Source organism: Hippichthys cyanospilos, chromosome 20 (assembly GCF_059441005.1).
Source record: "Hippichthys cyanospilos isolate Australia breed blue-spotted pipefish chromosome 20, RoL_Hcya_1.0, whole genome shotgun sequence".
Taxonomy (NCBI): Eukaryota; Metazoa; Chordata; class Actinopteri; order Syngnathiformes; family Syngnathidae; genus Hippichthys; species Hippichthys cyanospilos.
The window spans coordinates 1,607,165-1,632,685 of NC_142388.1; the positions used below are offsets into that span (position 1 = coordinate 1,607,165).

The 25,521-nt window shown below is 42.5% G+C and overlaps 1 protein-coding gene across 1 annotated transcript in view; it reads right to left on the reverse strand.

Annotated features, from left to right (window-relative positions):
• Positions 1-25,521, reverse strand: part of man1a1 (mannosidase, alpha, class 1A, member 1) — a 73,961-nt gene that overhangs the window by 9,187 nt on the left and 39,253 nt on the right. Inside the window, exons 5-11 of the mRNA XM_088402763.1 lie at positions 9,462-9,556; positions 4,907-5,030; positions 4,534-4,627; positions 2,551-2,666; positions 1,076-1,295; positions 822-994; positions 610-725 (exon numbers count right to left, since the gene is read on the reverse strand). Coding sequence (XP_088258889.1) covers positions 610-725; positions 822-994; positions 1,076-1,295; positions 2,551-2,666; positions 4,534-4,627; positions 4,907-5,030; positions 9,462-9,556 — 938 coding nt within the window. The remainder of the gene's footprint in view (positions 1-609; positions 726-821; positions 995-1,075; positions 1,296-2,550; positions 2,667-4,533; positions 4,628-4,906; positions 5,031-9,461; positions 9,557-25,521) is intronic.

The following is a 25,521-nucleotide window of genomic DNA, read 5'->3' on the forward strand; positions in this document are numbered from 1 at the left end:
CTAAAGGCTATGTCGGTAGCTAACGGACCTTCATGGCTGACCAGCTCCTCCTGCACCAAAGTATTAAAGCCAAGAATTTGAACAAAACAAGTGTACTTAATCCTTGTGGCTTTATGTGACAAAATTATGCAAATTCCTTTGATTTTTTTTAAATCAAAAAAGAAAAAAAAAACACTAGGGGAGCTGAAATTTCCAGCAGAGGATTAAAACATGTAAAATTTCAAAATGCAAGGATTCCGACATTTCGATGCGATCGCAGCTGGACGTGCAAGATATTGTGTACGAAAAATAACGAAGGTCCAAATTTTGGACCGTATAACACTATTATAATTACAGTTTTAGAGATGAATTTTATTAGGATTTCTGACTTTGATTTTTCAGCGATTTTTGCAACATTCCGTTGAGCGGCGGTCAAACTATGCCAGCAAACAAAAAAATATCTTGATCTATGATTATATTCAAAACATACTGTTGGTCGTTCATTTGATAATTAATTGAATTGATTAATTTTGAATGAAAAACTGTCTAAAGCTTACACTGTGTTACTTTAAAGTGTTCTCAGGCATCTATTTAATACGAACCGAGTTTTTTTTTTTTTGTGCATCTTACTTGAGCGTCTCGGCCAGGAAGAAGCTCTGCTGCACGTCGTCATAGTTGGGCGTGGCCCCGTAGACGTCTCTGACGCCACTGTAGCCGCCCTCTACCTTACAGTGCTGCTCCAAGGCCTGCGGGATCAGGCGGTCAAAGGTTACGATTATTAAAAAAAAAAGGCACAGTCACTACGATTGGGATTTTTGATGTTATTGTGGAGGTTCCGTTACCTGGACGGCTTCCCATCCCCACTCCCTGTACTTTGGGTCGTGAGTGAACCTCCACATGTACATGTAGGTCTCGATGACTTCGGGCCGCAGGATGAAGTATTTCTCATTTTGGCGCGTGGCGATGGCCTCCACGCCGCCGTCGAAACGGAAGGCCTCCGGTCCCAGCTTTAATGCTTCAAAAAACAAACAAACATCGAACCCTCAGGATGGAATGTCACTCACTATCTGACAGGAAGTGGCCGGCGTCCAAGTACCGGTCCTGGAGTAGGACTCGTGACAGGTTCTGGCGATCTCGGCCGCTTGCTCCATCTGGTGGCCCGTCTTGTCGTCGGGAGCCCCGTCGGCACCGAGCGCCACCATGCCGCCGGCGAAACAGGTCAGGTGACCCATCTTATGTTCCAAGAGGCCCCCCTTCCACTCGGCGATGTACGTCAAGCCGCCGCTCGACTTTCTCATCAGGCTGCTCTCGATCGCCTGCAAGGAAAAAAAAAAGGAAAGAAAAAAAAGTCCAAAACTCATAGCAAAAACCGCACGGGAAGTCAGCCATTTTGTTTTGAAGAAGTGATTTAGTGGAGAAAGCTGGCGCAGTGCAAGTCAAGAAATACGTTCATCCACTTTGTTGCGTCTCCTCCGGACAAATAAATCACTTTTAATCCGCAAGATCAAGGGGGATTAGGGGTAAAGGATCTCCTCAAGATTAATGTTGCGTTCAAGATGCCGCGCCTGTGTGTGTGTGCCACCGGATGCATGAGCAGATTAATCTGATTGGTCTTGTCATGCAAATGCGCGCCTGGTGTGTTGGGCTCCGCTACGCAAGCATGCCGCCATCTGCTGCGACTCCCACAATGCGTCGGCACAGGGACGCGCAACCTTTTTACACTAAAATAACTCGCCACCGCCAAGAGCCACGCCAAGATGTGTGTGAAGAGGTAAGAAAGCGACTGACAGATGTGTCTTGGTTGACATGGGGATTCCACAGAAAAAAGCTTGAAAAAAATACCCAATAAAGTGAGGACCATTAAGATGTTACTAAATGTGGTTGAATGTGTTGTACTGTTCTCGCATCAGGGGAAGCAAAAGAAAGTTCCAAAGCGTGGTCCCCAAAAGGCCGTATAGACATGTATGTGTGTGAACAAGCCAGCTACTGACGGCGCTTATAAATGAGCGTGCTTCTAAACACGACTCTATTGACACTTGCTTGTTTTTAACCAACGCGGCTTTAATGGCAAAAAGGGCTAATAAAAGAGCAGCGCCGAAGGACGCGACAAGAGTTTGCAAAATATGGCCCCCTCAAGGGCACATAGACGTGTGTGAGCGTGTGTAAGTGACACTAACGCATGACAGGGTGCTTATAAATGTATTTACATGCGCGTGTTTTTAACCAATACGGTTTGAATGGCAGAATCCTGAAAATTGTAAAAATAAGTTGCAAAAGGCGGTCCCCGAAAGGCCAGACTGATGGGTATGAATGTGTGTGAGTCGGGGTGTGTGTCTCTATAGACGGTTGTTTATTAGACATGCTGCTTAAATGGCAGGAAGGGCTAATAAAGTTGGCCCCTAACGGTCATATAAGGAGTGTGGCTGAGAAAAGTAAGCAACCAATGGTGTGTGTTATATTTTGCAACATCACAGGATCAGTGGATGTGTGTGTGTGTGTGTGTGTGTGTGTGTGTGTGTGGGGGGGGGGTCCCCTGTTGTGTGTTTGTTTGTACGTATTTGCATGCGTTACCTGCAGGGCATCATAATACATCTTCTTGGCCTCATCGTCCGTCTTGTCAGACATGAGCCAGGCTTTGAGCAGGTACTCGTAAAAGCTGTCACCCAGGCCGCCCACGGACACATGATCTGCAACGCAAACATCCAGATTAAGCTCCGCCTTTTCCTCGCCTCTCAGATTACAGTGACAGCGACGCTCCATCACGCGCCGGCCGCCTCGTCTCCTGTTAAATAAAGCTACCTTGACTGCGTGTGTGCCTTCCTGTACGGCCATACTTGTGAGAACCCATTTGGGTCTTTCGGTGAAGAAGCGGGGGTGACGACTTTCTTTTAGAGTCCAGGTTCGAATGGGGTTAGGGTCGAGGTTGCGCAATCGTTTCCGAAGGTTAAGGTTAGGATTAGGGGCTAGGAAATTCATGATGTCAATGGATGTCCTCGCACGTACGGGCGTACGAACGTACGCGTGCGTGCGCGAGTGAGACGGCGGGTGTCGGCAAGAGACGATAATGTTATTAAAAGGTCATTTTGAGCATTTTTCACATCTAATACGGAACAAAAAAAAATCATATTGGAATAAACGCAACAAATGTTCCACGCGAGACAAACAAAACACTTAACCCGTTGTGCTTATTAGCATTGTTAGCGCGCATCCATCAGCTCCCAAAAAGGGCGTTTTTCTCCTATAGTGAGCAATAAAGAAAATGGCAGATGCTCTAAATAGAGCATGATGAAAATGATGACAAACTAAAGAGCAAAGATATGCTTCCAAGGCGACAGTTGCAGCTGCTACGCCGCAGACGATTGGCTCATAAAGATCCAGCGGAGGATTTTGATTTTATTTTATTTTATTTTGGGAGACACCCCGAGGTTATAAATTATGCAGCAAATGCGTTTTCATGGTAATTACATAATGACTTTCTGAAGCCAAATAAGCATTAAAGCCGTCCTTTTTTGTTTGGTTTTTTTTTGTTGTTGTTGAAAGTTGCGGTCTGAAGTCGGACTCCAAAAACAACCGATTCTATTTGTATAAAACGCTGGGCTAAATGCTAATGAATAACAACAGATGCTCTTTGTGATGAATTTTTTAACGTAAGCTAAAGCGGCGCGGCTCCACATTTTAAGCATCAAACAAAGTGAAAGCAACAACAAAAAGTAAATATTAAAAAAAGATGAAACGCATATTCTTGACAAGACGCCGCTGTGCAGAAAACGAGCTGGTGTCTACGAATAATTAAGGGAGTAAAATCGCTTTTTCTTTTCAACTTGGAAGAGCTAAAACGTCAGAGAGTTTTAAAAAGGAAGTTGCTTGATTTATTAAAAAAAAAAAAAGTCAATGAAGAGGATTAAGAGGTTTATGATAATGGACTCAAAATGGAACGCTTGAAAGCAATTCAACCTTGAATGTATCGATTAGACATTGGCTCTTACGTCTCTCCAAATGTGCAGTATAAACACCACATTTGAAAGTAAGCGGAACAAAAACCAACGGGAATGCCAGCGATCCATTGGAGGCCGGAAGCTCCATAAGCAAAACAACATTTTGCATATTCTTTTATGAATACGTACGAAAAGCATAACTAAATAAAACGTAAATAATTACAGTTTACCGCATTTTTTACACTAGTCACTCTTCACAGAGGATAAAGAACATAGACGTATTTAGCAGAGGTGGGCAGTCCCTCGATACTGACGGTATTAAAAAAATGTACATGTTATATTGCTTTTTCAATATGATTTGAATGAATAAATCGCTTGCAAACAAATCATTGTACATCTTAGATGGAGTATGCTAGGCATTGTGGTGTGCGTTTTGTCAGACGTTAACTTATGTTATTAGGGTGATTGAGTGACTGAAAAGAAAACTTTAAGGTTACAATTTGGCTTTTGGTATTTAATTGATTTTTCAAATTGATTTTTTGAATTGATTATTAAAAAAAACAAAACAAAAAAAAAAAAAACAACAGTAGCAGGTCAAAATGCCGTTTCTTGTACTTACGTTGACCCCATTGGCCACTGTTTGGGTTCAGGTAGTTGGGGTACAATCCCTGAGGTTTATCCAAGCGATTCAGAACTTTGCGGATGTTCATCACCTATGAAAAGAAAATATATTCTTTTTTTTAATATAAGACATATGTATAAATATCGCATATAAGACTTCCAAAGATAATATATTTTTTTCTCTTTCGGATTTCATGACCCCATAAGGACATCCCCTGTAGGTTTTCATATGGGGCTTATGAGGGGGTGGGAACATGACATTACAACAGGGTTTCTGCAATTATCAGCTCTAGTTCCCTTTTCAAATGAAGAGCAAATGAATTGGAACATGTAACGTGATGAATCAGCCCTCTAGTCGGCGACCTCCTTACCTTGTGAGCGAATTCGGGGTTTCCGGACAGTTTACTGAGGTGCATGAACTCCAGATGAAGCGTTCCATACTCGGCCAGGATGCTGCTACCGCCTGACGCCCAGGGCCAGTTGCGACCGATACCACTGCGCCGACAAACAAAATGCAATAGAGATTTGTTTTTTTTTGGGAGAACTTCCAACCCTAGCTCATCCTTCAGATAAGTAGGAATTGAACTTGTACAGCGTATAAACCACGGGTTTTTGGGGGACGAAAAAATAAAATAACTTATTCGCCGTGTTATTTGCCATGTTCTTCGCCACGTTATTCACCATGTTATCTTATTCGCCTGGTTTTGGCATTCCCTTTAGCGCAGCAAACCGCAACCCCAGCCACAACTGTAGCTTCTATTCTATGCGCCTAATAATGCAGCGCGCCCTACATATGAAAACAGTTTTAAAAAAGGCCATTGACCGAACGTGCGACTTATAATCCGGTGCTCCATATAGAGCGTAAAATACGCTAGTCAGAACAACGACGGGAGAAAAGTGATGAAGTTCCCGGTTTTAAGAGCGGGAGGAGATGCTACCATCCGGACGGAGCTGCGCTGGGAACAATGCGAGGAAGCTTTTAAGAAGAAGTGGAAGCTAATTAAGAGGCAGCTGTCAAAACATTTGAAGTGTCAAAGTGCTTAAGGAAAGACTTTCTCTTGAAAAAACATATTTCCACCTTCTGCCGTAGGAATGTTGAGCGACTAAACGAGCTTGTTATCTCCCTCACGCAGTTAGCGAGTTCCTTTGACGTACTTTTTTTTAAACAAGAAATATAACTTGTCTGCTAGCTACGGAGTTTGAACCCAGAACAGAGGAAAAAAAAAAACTCGATCAAGAAGTGGAGCTGACTTTAAATTGGAACTTTCGGACTTAAAAGTTCATTGGCCGAGTGAAAAGGTTCATATTAGTCAGCGCGTGTCGGCTTTTGGTCGGGACGAAATCTGCTAGCCGGGAGAAAAAAAAAAAAATCTGGGATTTCAGCATTAAAACGTTTTTTTTTTATTTTTTATTTTTTTTTAGTACATCAGCATGTCCTTCCCACGCACTGCAAGAAGTCAATTTAAAGAAAGTAAAAAGGGCTTATAATAAGAAATATATTTTTATTGTTTGTCTTAAAAGGAATCTTATCTTGTACCGCAAAAAATCCTAAGGAAAGAATGCTTATTTCAAGACAATAAACCTAGCATTTTTTTTACGTTTTCTTTACTCACAACATTCATATTTTTTCCCCACATCAGATAAAAATAATAAAGACAATTTTTCTTCATCTAGGAAATGATAGCAAAAACAAAATCATGTAAGAATGGACTTGTATTTGTTTAAGCATTTACAGCAAAATATCCTGTAATTCTTTTTCTGTAAAGTTAAGTTCAATTGCATAATGGAATTATGCTTACTTACATCTACTGTATTGTAGTCACCGTTTTGATGAATCAAGTTATTTGAAAGATTTTTTTGGGCTTTCAAGGCGGCTTTTTGTAAAAGAAAGCACAATTTTATAAAAGAAATAATAATAATAAATAATAATAAATCAAGAAAACAAGATATTTTAAGGTTTTTGGTTGCAATTTGATTGAAAAAATACGTTTAATATTTATTTGAATCAATTACATTTTTTTAACCCCCCAAACCATTATTCAGCTACTACTAAAATGAAACAGCTGTTCCTTGATTTTGGGAATGAAGGTAGTGAGAACACTTATATTCTATTAATATGGGTGGATTGACATCTGATTTTGTTGACATTCCCTTTAGCGCAGCTCCATCTTGTGGCTGCATAACGCAACTCCAGCCATTATTGTAGCTTCTATTCTACGCGCCTTATAATGTGATGCGCCTTTTATATGAAAACAGTTAGAAAATAGGCCATTCATTGATCTATTTTTTTGCACTTCTTGCAGTGTGGATCTGCCACAGTGACAAGTTTACCGCCCACAACCTGCTAAAATGACCAATGAGGGCGCACCCGGCCTCACGGGCAGCGTCCCATCTCCAGAAATGAGCACGTCTGTTGCTCCTGGCCCAGAATCCCCCCCCACCCATTCAACATTATTCTCTCCATAGCTCTTTCTATGCTTCCGCCAAATCTATGGCAACCCTCTTTGAGGTGAGGAAGAGAAAACATGACGATGGAATCGCAGTTATCCACTTAATTAGAGGCTTTAAATCATGGCAGCTGTCCAGGGGTTTGAGACCCGCCTTGCCGCATTGGAAACGGAACGGGCGCCACATCAGTTTTGGCAACATGTGGCTTGTAAACACTTCATGGGGTTTGTGTATTGCTGGATGAAAAAAATCAAATAAAAAAATAAAAAAAACAGGCAGGAACATCAGACACAAATCTACAGAATACAATTTTGGGGCCAAGTCAGAAAATTCTAATAAACATGGTTTCTTTCAATCAATATTTTGATGTTTATAAAGTTGATATAAAGTAAGCCACCACAAAAACAACATCTTATAAAAATAAAAAGCCGAGACAGCCAAAACACTAGAACATTGGGTCTTTAATGACAGGATGAGTACCCTTGAGGGGACATCAACGCATTTCTAAGGGTATGCCGGTAAAAGTGACAGTAAGAAAATGCATGTTTCCAACTGAAGTTAAAAACTTCAAAGTACAGCGCGTACCGCTTTTTGTCACAATTTCTTGTTTAAAAAATGTTAATGCAATCAGTCCGCCGCACGCAGGCCGGAAAAGGGAGGCGGTGAAGCGGGTCAGCCGAGGTTCTGACACGAGCCCACTGGGCCGCGCTAATGGACCCACTCAACGTCTAAGGCCTATTAATCAAACGCCGAGACCCCAAGAGCTTAGCATTGATTGCTTCAGCCTTTGAGGCGAGCCGCGAGCCACAGAAGGAGCACATCTGTCAAATAAAGTGACACTTTTTTTCATGCAGGCTATTGAGAGGAAGATGAAGAGCGACAGAAAAGTGTCCGACTTGATTACGTTCCACTCGGAACGCAATTAAACATTCGAGCTGGAACAGAAACGGGCCTGCCCACGACGGTCCTTTTTCTAAGTTAGCTAAGTCCGCCAAACTTTGCGCTCCTTCCATTTCTTCGTTTCGGCAGAAGCGTCGCGCATTTCGAGTTTGAGTCGAGCATATCAAAATGACAAGATGCATGCTTATGGAGGGGGTCAAAAAAACGAAGAACGCTAAGCTAGCCTAGCCTAGGCTACCCTTACTGGGGAATATGGCCAACAAGCGTCACTCAAAGGTAAATAAATCCTTTATATATTTTTTTATTAATTTGTTATTTGATTGTATGCATGTATATTATATATAAGTAGCGCAATACTATTTTCATGCCAATTTTTAATATGTATATACAATTTTGATGTTTTTACCTGTGGTTTTACACGCATTAGCTAATAACAGGTTTGGATCGCCCGCCATCTGGCCCAACCGCGGAACGGATTCATCTCGTAAACCGGAAGCCCACTGTATATAATTTCCAGCTGTAATTTCACTACCGTGATATTTTTGCTCCAGGTTATCAAACTGTCAGAATCTGATTCATGAATTGGTTAATACGAGAAGCGTGAGATTTACTTTCGGGACTGTAGCGGTGCCGAAGGGCTGGCTGGCGTTGAGTGGCTCACATACGACATGACTAGTTGAATGCGCAATGAGCACGGAAAGCCCTTTATCAGTCCGCACGCTAATGGGAGCCGCGCCGCCTACAGCCGATAACGAGCGCCGAAGAATGTCTGCGAGATGCTAACTCCGCCAACCGGACCCCCTTCGCCCCCGCCCCCAACGCATACTTTTCACTACGCGCGAGCGGGGGTCAAATGTTCTTGGGCCGGCCCGAGCCTGGGCGCGCCATCAATATTGTCGATCGGTTGGATTAAGCGGCGGTTTTCTCTCGGTCGGCGCAAATCAATGTCGAAGCTTTCCGAGCGGATCTCTTTCAAGCGGCGATAGAAGGCTTACGAAGAAGAAGCCGCTTCCCGTGGATCGGCTAATTAGCCGATCCCGTTGAACGGTGAGATTATGAACCTGTCAGGGGGAGCCAATTCACACTTCTCGTCACATTTTGACACCAGAAAGGTCTAAAAGCATGAAATCCGGATCATTTCGCCCGCCAGCTTTCGGGCATGTCGTGGGCGCTACATTTTCTACGTGTTTGTTGAATGTGACAGGCGGTTCCAGAGAATTGAAATCTTAAGCGGCAGTCGACGCTTTCCATTCTCAGGGGCGAAGGGGAGGGGGGTGGGGGTGGCGTTTCTCCACGCGGCGCTAGCTGGGGCGTGTAAACACGGAGGAACTTTATTTGTAACAGCTCGTTTATTCCCATGACGGCTGGGATTTTAATTAGCGTCTGAGAAAGCGCGCACTGTCGTTTGCCGTTTGCTCCCGTGGACCCGAGGGGGTGAGCGCAGACAAAATGGAGGACTGCGACTGTTCTCTTCATTATTGGGTGTTGTTGAAAGAGCGAGAGAGAAACAGAGCGACAAAACCATCCGTGTGTTAAGTTTAGCAAAGTGGGGTGACGTAGAGGGATCTTGGTTCTTACCTTTTGAGGTTGAGCAAAGCCCAAGGGATTCCGGTGGGCGTTTTAAAGGCCGGAAGCAGTTTTTCACCGAGCTCCACTGCTTTTCTTCGATAAACCTGTGGATGAGGAGGATACAGTATGCGTTCATTCTTCCAGGTAGGCAAAAATGGAAATGAAACTTCCGGTGTGCTTAAAACCAGGGGTGGCAAACTCATTTTAGCTCAGGGACCACATGGAAGAAAATGGATTCTCGAGTGGGTCGGACTGGTAATATCACGGTCGCGATTCCCGGCAAATTGTGGGGGTCAGCTGTAAATATATTGTTGTAAATTACACAGCTAGATAAAAAATGAACGGAGAAAAATCATTTCCTTTTTGGTCCACAATATATAGCGATATAGCATTTTTTTCATTTCTGTCGCTGAAGCAATCAGCAAGCCGTTGTGGCACTTTGGCTTTTAAATTCAAAACGAATCATTTTTGTCTATTGTTTATGGACAGCGGACTAACGGGTTCGGTACCATTCCTATTTTTTAACAAAGTCTTCTTGCGGGCCGGATCAAACCTCCGCGTGGGCCTGATTCCATCCCTGTTTGACAAGCCTTCTGTAAACCAATGAGAGAATAGCCTTGCTTATCATAGCGACGGTCTGACCCTGGGATGTATTACTTCCACTACTTTTGAACAGCGTGGCGGTCAGCAAGCCTTCTGTTCAAGCCCGGAGGTTCTACTGTACTCCGCGTCCTGCGTGGAGTCATGTACGCTGTCAGCATCCATCTGTCATCACATACAAACAATGGTTTGACTCGAGGCATGTCTTTCCCCAGAGACGGCGGTCCTCGGCGGGACCGGCAAAAAGACCATCAAAAGATGAGTTCAAAGACGGGGAAGGCGGCAAAGCTCGAGAGGCCGCTTGTCAACAGCGGAGCCAAAACGCCCGCAGAGAAGCAAGCGCATGTATTCTCTGCACATTCGCTCTTTCTCGCAAAGGACGCGAAAGTGCGGACGGGCTGCAAAATTCTGGGAATTTTCAAAGATGGATTTAATTTACAAGCAACATATGTTGAGTAGGTAAAGATCAAAAATCTCTCTGAAACAATCAAATGTTTTGCCGGTCGATTCTGTCTTTATCGTGAGCATTAAGCTACTGGAAAATAAGTCGTCATGTATTCCTTCGTTCGGCCTCTAGATAAACGCGGAAAAAGTCAGGTCAGAGCGAGTTTATGGAAGCTGGCTTTTCGATTCAAATGACTTCCCGACACCAAGGTGTAGTGGTTTCTCGGATACTTGGTGGCACCGTTGACGCCAAATGACTCCGCTGCGAGTGTGTGAGTGTGTAACAAGGCGTCAGAGCCCGCTGATTAATGCCTTTAATAATGTGTGGAGCACACTGCGGGGTGGAATAAAAACACTCGCAGGGACGCGCAGAAGAATAATTTAAACGCGCTCGGCGTCCAAGGCCATCACGCCGCGTGCCAAAGCGGCTTTAATAAGCAAATGAATGATACAGCTAGCCAAGATGAATAGGCAGCCGGAGAGTTTGCCATCATTAGGAAAAACTCATGTTGAACATCGCGCTTCGCACCTGGACGCCCTCGTGCGGATGCGATATGATCATCCAAGATACCAAGAAAATGAAGACTGCTAAATAACTTCACTGTCCACTGTTGAGTCCATTTTGTCTCAGCGAGACAAAGTAAGTTGCATCCGACCTAAACACATGAGAGATCTTTGGAAAGGCCGGGATGTCCTCAACGGAGCACATAGGGACTAAGTAGAGTAGCGAGTCAGAAGACAAATGTCCACAACAGTGGACACGACCAGAGGGGCCGCCCAAACACATGAGACATCCTTGGAAAGGCCAGGATGTCCTCAATGGAGCACACTTCAAGGGGTCTAAAGTGATAAGCAAAAAACAAAAGTCCACTTTAGTGGACACAAACGAATATGGTGGGTCCCAAGAGGGTATATAAAAATTCCAAATAGAGCAGCAACAATTCATCGATAATCAATTTAATCAATAATCAAACCAAAGACCAGAATGAATAATGACATAAATGATTTCTAATTTTGTTCTTTGTCCTCTGTGAATTTTCAACATCTTTTGCGCTCATGACGGCATGGAAAGCACGGAATGTGTTGTGTTGAGCGCACGACGCCGAAGCACGTACTTGAACACGACGCGAGCCGCTAGCGCTCCCGTTCATTACTCCTCGCCTCCTTCCCGACCTTCAAACGTCGCTCTCGGAAGACTCGGCGGAGGGCAAAACACCGCGCCGCCGCTGCCGTCCAACTTCCAGAGGAATAAAAAAAAAGTAGGACGCACTCTTTTTTTTTTTCATCAATTATCTGCCAGGCTTTAAAAATGTCCTGCGCGTCTCCTGCTCTACATTCCCTGACCTGAATCACGGCTGTCACTTTTGCTTTTCATCCACTCTCCTTCCATTTTATTGTGTGGATGCATTTCGAGACGACCTCATCAGAAAGCGTGCAAAGTGGAAACATTGCATTTATGACTACGTCCTTCTCGTCGCGCTCAAGATCAGTGACTTGCGACTGCGGTTGGGTCGGAAAATGAGCCAGACACTTGAATATTTTATACACACACACACACACATATATATATATATATATATATATATATATATATATATATATATATATATATATATATATATATATAAATCTAAAAGTCAGAGCAATTAAATGTTCTTCCACTAGATGGCAGACAGTACAAATTAGTGGTTGAGTTGATACATTTTTAGACAGTCCCGATCTTTAAAAAGCCTGATCCGCCAATCCTCTATTTTAGGCGATCCCGATTTGTCACGATCGACAGCACGCACTTTCAATGCGGCAAGCTTGTTTTATTTTTGATCATTTCACATTACCGATGAAAAAAAAAAAAATCTAACTTTTGTAGACATTTGAAATGTGAGATGTGATCAGTCGGGGAAAAAAATTTTTTTTTGACGGACAAGCGGTTCACGATCCAAGAAATCGGTGCCGATCTCGATTGGTGCACCCTTGGAAAAAATATTAATCCCCACACTACAACTTTTTTTTTTTTTCCATATTTTTAGCTTTTCATATTATTAGTTGTACATGAGGGAGTTTGTTAAAACAAAATCAAAAGTACTGGGAAGGTTGGGTTATTTAAAAAAAATCTTAGAGGAGTTACAGCATTTTACAAATTTACAAGTCGGGACTACCAATTTAGCGATCGCCGCCTCTCGCCTTTTTTTTTTTTTTTTTTCCAAAGAAACAAATTGCTCCTATAATTCCCACCGGGAAAGTGACAAGACAAGCGAGGGCGACGGCTGTCACACTGTTTTGCGTACGGCTGGAAAGGAGAAAGCAATCAGCGAGTCAATGGCGCTGAACAGCGGCGAACGTTGCCGCGTTGCAAAAGCGCCAATTTATCCACTCGTTGGAAACGGGGCAAAAGGCATAATGGACTAACCCAACCGTGTAGTTTGACGCCTCGTTTTATGAGTTGAGCATTTAACTCCAAATTTATTAGCCATTGCAGCGGCTTTGACAAAAGAAAGCGCTTACTTTCCACAGTTATCCACCAAAAAATAAACTATATTTCAAAAATTTCAAAAAATATTCCAAAAATTTCAAAAATCTTTCCATATATAAGGCGCACCGGATTATAAGGCGCACCCTCAATTAATGACATATTTTAAAACTTTTTCAATCACAATGGAGTAATACTCAAAGTAATAACAATAATAACTCCAATAATAACTCTAAACTCTCAATAGCATAATAACTCAATGTCAATATGAGCAACCTTGTTCCACTGTAAACACGCAAAAGAAACAGGTGAAGTTTACTTTATCACTTCATTCCCCATCTACCAATCCCAATCTCAATATTGAACCATATATAAGGCTCACCTGATTATAAGCCGCACCATCAGCTTTTAAAAAAAAAATAAGGCTTTTAGGTGCGCCTTAAAATACGCTTCTTTGTTAACACTATACATGGATGTGAAATGTTTGCGAGCTCGCCGAGTTATTTTGTTTCTATTTGTAATGGCGACAGGGGAATTACAAAGCCAAGACTTGTGACGGGTTCTAATTTAAGAAACATGTCAAAAGCGAGCGGGCCCGGTGAAGCCCAGAATGCTGGGATGTGAGACGCGCGTTGTCTCGCCGCGCACGCACACGAGACAGCTCGGAGCTGTTGCTCGCTACGTCCGACGCTTCTCTTCTTTTCTCGACCTCGGCGGCTTTATTAGCCGCCGTCGGGAGCAAGCGGAGCCCAAAAGAGCGTCGGAATTAAAAAGCTACAAAAGGCCCGGCGTGGAAGCGTGTCAAGACCGCGCTCGTCTGCCAAGAGAGCGGCGAGTCAAGCGAAACGCCGCTTGTTCGCAGGGATGTTTCTTTTTCCCTTTTCCCGCCACAGCGAACCTGTTTATCGCTAGGCCGTGTTCCATATTTTATAAGATGATACTTACGTACCCCGCCCACATATTCGGAACACGTTTAAAGTCGGTAAAGGCCGCTTGAGGCATTCCTCCGTGCCTGTTCTCATTTCCTCGCCATCTCAAAATACCCCATTTGCCATTTTTCTGGACCATGCACAAACATAATCAAAGTTAGCATTGATGCTATGACAATTATAGACCTTCAAACAATTGCTAACCTGCTTTGAATGGCAACGAAAATCCACATTTTTGTTGTCTTGTTTAGACAACAAATAATTCCTAAATAATTCCTAATTCCGGGACGCGCTGAACGTGCTCTCGCACAGATATCCAAAATAGCATTTTAAAACCTGCGCAATGAAACTTTTCTCTGCGACCTTACGGAATAACACCGACAGCTGACTCGGCACATTAAAGAAGAAGAAGAAAAAAAAAAATGCCGCATCAGTGGAAGAACGACATGGAAGACCGGTGGACATGGGGGTTGAAGACGCGAACGCGTTTGAGTATTCCGAGGAGGTGTCGAGCGGGAGTGGGAAGGACGATTTAACAGGCGATTAGAGAGGCAGCCATTAAGAGCGCACATTAAAACTCACAGAGTCAAACAATCGTCAATCACGGCTAATACACTTTTCAGCAAATGTCAGTGAGGCATAATTCAAAGTGTTGCTTTTTGACGCTTCTTTTTTTTTGGGGCGGGGCGGGGGGGCATATATATATATATATATATATATATATATATATATATATATATATATATATATATAATGAATTTGAAATATTAATATTTATTATGTCATAATTAGAGTATTATGACTTTTGAAGACTTTTGCATTATGGGAGTCCAGGCTAAGCCAATCATCGAAGTCATTGAAAGGCTTGCAAATGTCATACCCACCCAGCGGTTTTGGGGTGTCAAAACACAACTCTATTGTGGCCCGTTTGCGACTTGTCACTGAAAGGATTAATGCAAAAATCGGGGGAAATGCAGGATAAAACATCAGGTTTTCAATACTTCCAAAATTGACAATATATCCAATTTATATGGCAGTAAATGAGCCTGACATGGGCTAAATTTGACCCATATGGGTGTACCTCTCGACCTCCCATTTGCAAGCCTATTGAAAGTCGTCATGTTTTCACAATCTATGCAATATTTTAGCCTCCTCGTGTTTTTTTTTTTTGTACGATTTTACTCATTTTACTTTGATATCACACATCAAAAAGCCTGAGTTGCGTCAAAACTTCCCCCAGGGTTTAACCTGCATTAACTTAAAAAAATATATATATATATATTTTGTATTCCCAGGTAAAACAAAAATACAATTTCTATCTGTCATTTTAGATGTAAACATGAACCTAAGCTCTTTTACTGCCAATGATAAGTAAACTTGTTTTTTACTTAACTGCGGCAAATTTGCACAAATATAAAGAAGCTGAAACATCAGAGGAGAAAAAACAACAACATTGAGGCCATTTTCAAAAGCAGAATAGTTAAAAAAAAAAAAAGTCACAACATTTGCATTTTCACAGTAGCGGACTTTGATTGACATCCACATTAAAAGATGACATATCCCCCCCAAATCTTCAAAACGTTTGCCAACAGCGAAACAGCCTTTTGCCTTGTCGGGAAGCATCACAGCATTTTGCGATGACTTGACAGCTGCTGCATCCCAAACAATTGAGTTTTACATGTACTCTTAAACAAGTTCACTTTTGTTTGCTCAACACAATTTATGCATACGCAGAGAATATTTATTGATACATGCGGCCTTTTCGGCTATTTTTGCTGCCGGCTACTACCGCCGCCTTATGTTTACTTTTTTCTTTTGTGCGCGGTGAGCTAGCTAACTAAACTGAAATATGAAATCAATACTCCAGTGTCTGGGATTGAATGTCTGGACTCTTAGAAAACGTGAGTAGCACATTCACCTTGATACAGGCTCCGGCCTTCTTGCGTGGAGTTTGCATGTTCTCCCTGTGCCCTCGTAGCTTTTCTCTGTACTCCGCTATCCCCCAATAAAAAGTAATGTCCACCACAGTGGACAGACAGCAATGAATAGTTTGGGTCTCAGGTGAATAAATCTTGTCATCTGTTTATACTTGTAGTTCCCATCACTGACTATTTTTGCTACTTTTCACATGGTGTATACGCCTAGATACTTTTAAATCTGCTCGGTGCGATCGCCCGATGTTGTAAATACACACTTTGATGTTTATTATCCTCGTGTGGCGCCGCTGTCGAATTTGCCGCGGCAAAAGCGGAATGGCGGGCCTATTAAAGAAGGCGTATTATTCAATTCTATTTCACGCTGTTGTCGCAGTGTTTTTATGTTACTTCCCATCTCATCACTTTGCGTTTTGAAACTGTCCTATGAAGCACTTAGAGAGCATTGTCTGTGAAATGTGCTTTAAACAGAAACTTCCTCTCTCGTTCACCTTAGCGAGGGGCAAGCCAAAAAAAAAAAAAAGGGGGGGGGGGAAGTTTCTGCCTGGTGTTGGAGCAAAAAGCGATTCTATCAAGTTTTCTGTCTCCTGCTGAGCTTAAAGGGTCACAAGAGGGCACTGGACATTAATATTGAGCAAAGAGCCGCGAGGCAGAGTGCATCCTTGGCAGTTGAAGATGACAAGGAATGTTTTCTGAACTTCACCGTCTTCTTGTACAAAGAATACGAGTACAAAGAAAAGTGTCTGGCAAATGAATACAACGGGAGCCAAAGAACAAAGAGAATATGAATTTCAGGGGTTATCTTGCTGTTATGCCTTTTTTTTTAAACCTATACGTATAACTACGTATAACTCTTGATGACATTTCAGACTCGAAACGTGGACGATAGCCTGCATAGAAATGGCTACTTCTTGGGATGGTTCGCAGCGTTTCTGGTGAAATAGTTTTGGCAAACTCCCACTGGCGGCCAAACAAACGGCAATAACAACAAACCCAGTTGGCGGAGATAATAAAAGTGGGCCGTAAAATGATCATTTGCTCCGGATAAAATTCACGAGTCGCCTGTAAAAATGCAAATGATCTTGGATTACCGCAGGAGGCCGTGGTATTCACCACAAAAAGTGGGAGATACAAACATTGTGTTGGCTCTTCTGGGAGCTATTTCGAATATTTTGACCATCATTTATAAAAATAAAAACATTCTCAAGAAAGATTTTTAGATTTTATTTTTGAAAAGTGAATGGTGAACTGATGTGAGGCATATTCTCTCCTATTCATTTAAGTCCACTGCAGAGGACATTTGGTTTTGTTTTGTATATTTTGGCTACTTGGAGATCCTACACTAAGTCCAAGTATGGGATGTAATTCGCTTAGCTGTCTTGCTGAGAAAAAACGGACACAACAGAGGACACACATGAATTGGCTGGCTGTCAGGAGGATATTTGGAGAATTAACTGTTTGAAAGAAGGATTTTGTCTTGTCACCAGGAAAACTTCCTGCATGTTTGTTCAATCTCAGTGTAATTAGTAGAACATTTGGTAATCAGACAAAATTATACAGAAGACACTGTCAATTGCAATTTTGAGCCGAGATTTACTTCAAGTCCAATAAGTACAACAACAGATTTCTTTGAAATGCGCGCTACCAACACCTACAGGATTTGAGTGGAACGGCAATGACGAGAACGTATATTATAATTCCAACGTGAAATAAAAAGTTAAAAGATAAGCAACATAAAGTGTCCTTTACTTTTTCTTTTTCCCCTTCTTATCAAAATGATGACCGTATTTTCCGCACTATAAGGCGCACCGGATTATAAGGCGCACCCCCAATTAATGACATATTTTAAAGACTTTTCCACATACAAGGCGCACCCTCAATTAATGACATTTTAAAACTTTTTCAATCACAATATAGTAACACTGAAAGCAATAACAATAACTGAAATAATAACTCTAAACTCTCAATAGCATAATAAGTCAATGTCAATATGAGCAACCTTGTTCAACTGTAAACACACAAAAAAATTGGTAGCGTACTTTATCACTTCATTCCCCATCTACGAATCTCAATATCGATCCATATATAAGGCACACCTGATTATAAGGCGCACCATCGGCTTTTTTAAAAAAATAAGGCTTTTAGGTGCTCCTTACAGTGCGGAAAATACGGTACTTAAAGAGCATTGAAGCATTATCCGAAATCCCTGTTATAAACGAAACGATATGCTCTGCTACATGGAAGTAGAAGAGCTGAGCGCATTCTTCTCAATTTAACGACGACGCTGAACATCCTTGACAGCGCTTAAACAGCAAAGCAAGGTCAGATTATTCCTGCTGCCCCTATTTCACACCGTTGAGACAGGTATACTCGGTATTAGGTACGAAAGGTAATAGGAAGTCACAGCTGAAGCAGACAAGGAGACTCCTGGCTCTGCATGCTAAGCTAACGGCTCGCAGGCGCACTCGGGGATGGCGCCTGATGGCAAAAGCTTGCAGCCCGCAGGTCAGGCCCGGGGATACGAGCGCTCTTTTCACGCTACCGAGCACACGGCCGGGCTGATTGCATCCTAATGCTACGTTTACACAACGCTCGCCTGTGTCGGGAGCTTAAAAGCCAGTCGGCTATGCACACACGCTTGACATTTCACACTCCATGCCAGGGTAAAAAAAAAAAAAAAAAAAAGTGTTTTAAGCGGTGCGTTTACCGGAACAGCTTGGAAATAAGTGCAAAAAGCCTCTGGGCCAGTAGGCTACGACATACTGTAAGGCCTCCGCAAGTTTCAAAAACCTTCATGTAGCCACCGGGCTTTGCCGCAATAAGGCTTCCCGCAAATTACGGTTACAACATCTTAAAGTTTGTAGCACGCAATGGAGATTTAACAGTCACGATGCTTTTCGCTCTCGGCATAGAGCAAAGCCCGAGTACCGGCGGGGGTTTGGGACCGAGCTCCAAAGTGAATGGGGAAAATTTGCATGTAATTGATACCGCTGGGGAGTACGCGTTTTTTTATTTAGTTAGATCTGACAGTTGTTGCAAATATTGAACGGACGGCCCTATGGGGAGCTGCGCGCACCTCTCGCTGCACTGATTCAAATGTGACAGCACAAACAAGTTGCCACGAGTTCTACATGAGTCCAACAGCTAATCGGTGGATTTTGCGCAGACAATTATCGGTTAGGCTATAGAGATATGTTATTATTTATTAGTTGTTATATTGTTATTACCATATTTTCCGCTCTATACGGCACACCTAAAAGCCTTATTTTTTTTAAAGAGATGATGGTGCGCCTTATAATCAGGTGCGCCTTATCTATGGATGAATATTGAGATTGGTAGATGGGGAATGAAGTGATAAAGTGATAAAGTGACCTGTTTCTTTTGTGTGTTTACAGTTGAACAAGGTTGCTCATATTGACATTGAGTTATTATGCTATTGAGAATTTAGTTATTATTTCTATTCCTTTGAGTATTACTATATTGTGGTCTGAAAATTGTTTAATAAACATATAATTAAAGACATTTGAAAAAAAATAAGGGTTAAAGGTTTGTTGTTATCATCCTCTCATACCACTCATAATCTGTATTAGAATCAACTCTGAAAAGACCATAACGGTCCATCGATAATCCGGTGGGTAAACTGTGGTGGGGGAAAAAAAAAAAAAAAAAAAAAACCTTGACATGGCTATAAAAAAATAAAGTGAAAACAATTTTGGAATCGGCATGCAAATTGCAGTTTTAGGCAGCATGAAAATCAAACTCAATAGTTTCTTTTTGGAAATGATTCCCCACTGTAATGCAATTTTCCAACTGGGAGAATGATGAAAATCCCACAAGTCAGCAATACCATGAAAACCTTGCTGGCTTATTTCACGAAGGCTACAGGGCAATCGCGATAACGATGATCTGATATATTTGAGCGATTGCAGTCAATAATAATCAGCTTTTAGACAGTAATATATTACTGTGATTAAAAAGAAGCGTTTCGTATCAACAATGGCTGGGACTTAAAAGTCCAAACGCAGTGTGAGCCCCTCTTCCGAGTGATTATTTATCCTGAAGCAGATAGATTTAATCTGTCGTGACAATAACAAAGAAATACGACCACGCGAGCAGATTTGTAATCACGCAAATGATTCTTACCTGGATGGTGTTTATTTGCGCGGAGCAAATTGAAAAAGAGTCGCTCTGATTTACAGAGCGGGGCCACCTTTTTTCCCCGACGCGATTAATTTTCATTATAATCTTCATTGCAAGGTTAGGTGTCGCATAACAAAGCCGCCAAATGTTAGCAGGCTACGATAAATACCACAACAGAAAGGGTCTGGTGGCAAACTCTTTTGACGGTTTAGTAGCGCTCTTATTTAGCGACAGCTGAGATATATTGGACCGTTTGAAGTTCTGATACTAAGGGAATCGTACAAAAAACGATTTTTGGGGGGTGAGGACGGAACTTGACTTCAATGTGATTTTATTTACGTATTCGTGATTTTGCCTCATCTGCTTTGTGTTTTCCCCTCATCAAAACCAAAGGTCTCAAAACCCCCGGCTAAATTGGAGATTTGCCAATTCTCCGCATCCGCCTTTGCGTGAAGCAAGCATAAACCAGAGATTGAAGTCATCGTTTTACGCTGGTTTTTCGCTGGTTTAGAAAGCCCTGTTTAAGTGTAGACAAGAAGTAAAAGTCTTGAGTTGTGTTGTAATGTCTCCACGGGTTGCCTGTGTGACATTTATGTCCTTCAGGCTTTTACTATGGCCCCCATTGGAACAGGCAGGTTTCCTATTCTGTCTCTCTCGGTTGATCATTGTCATTTTCTGTTGCCGTGGATGCATTGTAACTGGAAGACAAGAAAAAAATAAATAAAACCCAGACTCTCAACCTTGAGGCGACAATTATGCCCCATGCAAGGCTTTAGAGAGTGAGAGACGAGGCGGAGTGTTCTCAGACAGTGGAGTGTTCACGGATTAATGGATTTGTCCAAGCTTTTTCAACACTTTCGACCGTTAATAACGAGTAAAAATAACAAACGATGTGAATACAAATCAATGTCGGGGACCTGCAAAATTTCATCGCGCTCTGCAATCTGTCGTCCGACAAAATTCAATCTAGCCCCCCTTTTTCCACCGTTGTGCTCATAAAAGATACTTATTATGAATATGACATTTTGAAAGACGATTTCATTGGTTATTTGGCTACACACGCCTTGTCATAAAGTGGATTTAATGAGGTCTTCATGGGCCAGCGGTGCTCGGGTCCCAACACAGCTGTGCATACTTCCTCTCTAGTAACATGCCCAGTCCCTTGAGTTGGAACTTGAGTTCAAACCGACTTTTCACGATGATGATTTTTGGTTGCGCACGTTTCCGAATTTGGAGGTCTTAACCCCCCCTTCCTTGATGTTTACTTTTTAAGCTGCAGAGGGGAAAAGTCGGGGAAGTAAGATGCATGTGAGGTTTACATGGGGTGGATTATTACCAGCCCCGATCTGCCTTCCGCTCACTGGGATAATCTCATTACATCTGGCAGTTGATATCAACTACCCGTGTGGCCTGCAACCACTCGGACAACAAGATTAGCGGTAACTTGATGCTCACCGCCGCTAGGTTTGAATTAGCGTGCGCGGTGCCGTATGGTGCGAAGATGCATTACGCTTCTTAATCCTACTGCTTGATGATGAAGCCAAACTCTCTTTGTGGCCAGGAAGGATTTGATACGAACTCGCTGTGTGGCCTGCAGCCACTTGGACAGCGAAATTAGAAGTAATTTGATGCCCGTGGTAAATCAGTGAAGTCTCACTGGCTGTTCCACTGACGCCAAACCTTGGAGAGCTTGGCTGTGTGCTTCGGGTTGTTGTCCAGTGGTGCACTGGAGCAGGTTTCATCCAAGATCTATCATGACTCGCCTGCCAAATCCTGATTCTGAAACACATCCCCATAGCATGATGCTGCCACCACCATGTTTCATTGTAGGGATCGTAGTTGCCTTGTGATGAGCGGTGCCTGGCTTCCTCCAAACATGACGCCTGGAGTTCACTCCAAAGAGTTCAATCTTTGTCTCATTAGACCAGAGAATTGTGTTCCTTATGGTCTGAGAGTCATTCAGGTTCCTTTTGGCAAATTCCAGACTGGCTGCAATGTTCTTTTTACTAATGAGCGGCTTTTGTCTGGCTACACTACTGTGCAGACCTAATGGTGGATTGCTAAAGGGATGGTTGTCCTGGAAGGTTCTCATCTCTCCACAGTGCTGGAGCACCTTCCTGACTTAGGCCCTTCTCCCCCAGATGCCTCATTTTAAATGAGCAACCAGCTCTAGAAAGAGTCCTGGTTCCAAATGTCTTCCATTTACAAATAATAGAGACTAATATGCTCATTGGGACATTCAGTAGAAACGTTTCTATATCCTTCCCCAGATTTTTGCATCAAGACAATCTTGTCCCGCAGGTCTACAGACAACTTTCTTCACAGTCATTATGCCTCAGTCATTTTACCTCTTGCCGTAAATTTCTACATGCGGGATCCCTACATGTAGAAATTTAAGGTAAGAGGTCAAATTTAAATGCTGCGAATAACTTTCCAGATGCACTGTAGTAGTCAATGGCTGCGGATGAGTAATAATGTCGTAACGCTCATAACTGTCTTTTTTTCCACTTCCTGCCCATGTTGTAATAGAGGCAGGCTAAACATGAATTCCCACTGGCCTGACACATCACATTCCGCTGTCCTAATCTTCCTCCAAACTGCCTCTGTGGCCAGGACAGATTTGACCAGCTGAGCGGAGATTAAGAAAGATATCCAGCAAATTAATTGTCCACGCTTTGTGTAAGGAATCTTCACTCTGCTGCATACGCATGTGTGTATCCGTGAGCGTGTGTGTTAAAGTCTTGACAATGGCGGCCGGCGCCGGGAGACAGTTTTTCCTCAGTGCCACCTGGCAGCAAAGCCAATTTTCCCCGCCGAGTGAATGGGATTTCTTGAGGACAGGAGATAGAAGCTGTCTATCGGCACTTAGTGTTCTCTTTGAGTGTGTGTGTGTGTGTGTGTGTGTGTGTCTTGGCTGGCGGGGGTCTGGGCGGGCAGCTTGTTGGGTGGACCCACATGGCCAATGATGCCATCATGGGTGGTATTGTGTCAGCTACCTATCTGTTCCCATGTGCATTTTATTCATATTTTCACCATTTTAGAGATTTAATATGACTACGATCCTTCTTTTTATCAATTTCCCTACTTCGATGGTTCTCCAATGAGAAAAAAAAGGGAACGTGTAGGTCAATGTCAAGAAAATAGTAGATCCCAGATGTAAATAAATGTTCACGCATTGAACGAGTTAAGGTGGCGTCTCTTGACTACCTCTTGATTCGAAAACGAAAATTTCAGAAAAATCATGTTTCCGGTCGGTGTTTTACTTTCTTCTTTTGATGAATCCTTAATTTGGTTCCCAAATAAGTGAAAAGTGCAAGTCATTGCACGATTGCATCTGCTGAGCTTTCTCTGGCAGAGATCGTTCTGCCACGTATTTTTTTTCTTTAATCATTGAATTTTCTGCATCCGAAGAGCGCTAGTGAATTTCCCTTGATAAATAAAGGTATCTATCTATCTATCTATCTATCAGTAAATGCTCTGCTTCGCAGTGCAGGGGGACTGAGTTCTGTTTCTTTGCGACCGAGGAAATGCAGCGCACCGTTTAGTCGGATGAACAGATAACGGCATTTGACGTGACTTCAACAAGGGAAAATGTATTTCATATAAAAGTCAATTGAGTTACGAGCTTAGTCCGGGAAACAAATGTTCATTCATCCAGTGTATTTATCAGGTGGCTCCCACTTGTGAGCAAAACAAGTGATCAGGACATACCTATCTGACCCATTCTAATGTATTCATATAAAATAACTGAATTGTTTTGGATCTAATGCAGACCCTTGCGGGACACCTCATTCTATTAAGTTATTGCTTACATCTTTTTTCTGGTTCAACTACAGTTAAGAGAATTACCTGGAAGCTTCTTGATATTTGTGAGAGTAAATAGTCAAACAAAAGTTATGATTGTGCCACATGACCACAAATTCACTGCTGTGCAAGAAACAAGTGCAAAATGCTGTCGACTACTGGAACATGAACAGTCTCTTGTAGATATTTTCTGAACACGATTGGAGTTAAATGAGGCTGTGCACGCCTCATCCGTAACTTGATGCCACCGCAGTCAATTTGTTTTCCGCTACCAGCCACCATTTGGGCAGAGCGGTCAATACCGAAATCCATGTTCTTCTTTTTTGCTCCAACATAGAAAGTGACCCTGTAAGCAACGCCAGAACAAGCTGACATCTCCTTTCGTGTAGTTTTCCAAAGTAACGTTGAATCACAGCAGTCTGCAGGGGAATAAACTCACACTTTATGAGGTTTTTTTTTTGTCACTGCGCATCCCTCGCTGATTTCTACCTCCCTTCCTGTAAAACTATTTTATCACGCCGACTATGAGGACGTCTGCAATCCCTCCTTTGCTTTCCATCATCTGAATCACTTGCCAAGAGCACGCTGTCTATCGTCAAGGTTTTTAGGTGATTGCTTCTTATTTGTGCTTTCCACACGCCGCTGCTGCTATGTACCTGACATTATTTCTGTCTGTCTCCATGCACTTTGGGGCCCATCTTTCCTCTCTGGGCCTTGATGCATTTTTGTTTCTTGTCTTTCTGCGTGATGAATATTTGCAGAAAAGCAGGTGACAGAATACAGTCTTCGTACCGCCTTGTTAGCGCTGTCACACAAGTGTTTGTTAGCTTGTGATGGTGATCTAAAACTACAGCTGGAAGAAGACAGAAGCTAGTTTTTTCCCCCTTCAGCTGCAGGCTGTGGAGAGCCTGGGGAACACAAACTAAGTTTTAAAATGGGATACACCAAAATAGACCAAGTGTGCGAAAATCTACAATAAAATAGCAAAATTTGCTTATTCCAGCGTGCTGGTACCTAAGATAACCAATTAGCAATATTTGCTAGTAGTCTTGTACTAGAAGAATACAGAAGCTAGCATTTTTCTTATCCTCGGGGAGAGCCCGAGGGACAGTAGTTAAGTTTTTAATTGTGAATGAGGACAATAAACGTATTTTGCTTCAAAGAGTGTGTTTACGAATAACCAAAAACAAACAGTATCAAGACAATGAGGCTAGCTAAGCCTCGAGCAAACAAGCTAAATGGCAGATAACCCTCCTTTAACCTACAAATAAACTAACAATGTTTGCCCCGGGGATTAAGTTGACCTCAGCAATTTAAGTTAAGGGGTACTTGGCTAAAAACATATTTCAAAGGGGGTATATCACTTAAAAAATGTGACAGCCAGTACAGGGCAGCCCACGTCTGCTAGCAGCAAAGGTAACAAAATAGCAATATACGTTAAAAACCGATGGCCACTTGGATAGAAAACATATTTGGCTGTGAAGAAAACAGGAGAGAAGAAACGGGACCAATGACACTTATTTATGCTTCTTTTGGGGAAATACTATTAGCCACCTGTTAGCGAAACATTAAGGCTAAGCTAATACTGTGAAGTCTCACTCGTCAAAAAGTTCCAACCGAGCACAATGGGTGACCTTCCAAACTCAATATATCTCCCCGCTTTTTTCTCCTTCTGAGAATATGTCAAAGTCGTTAGCCGTATGCTAACTGCCATTTGGAGCCACTCTGCTGAGTGACCTTCATGGCGAGAG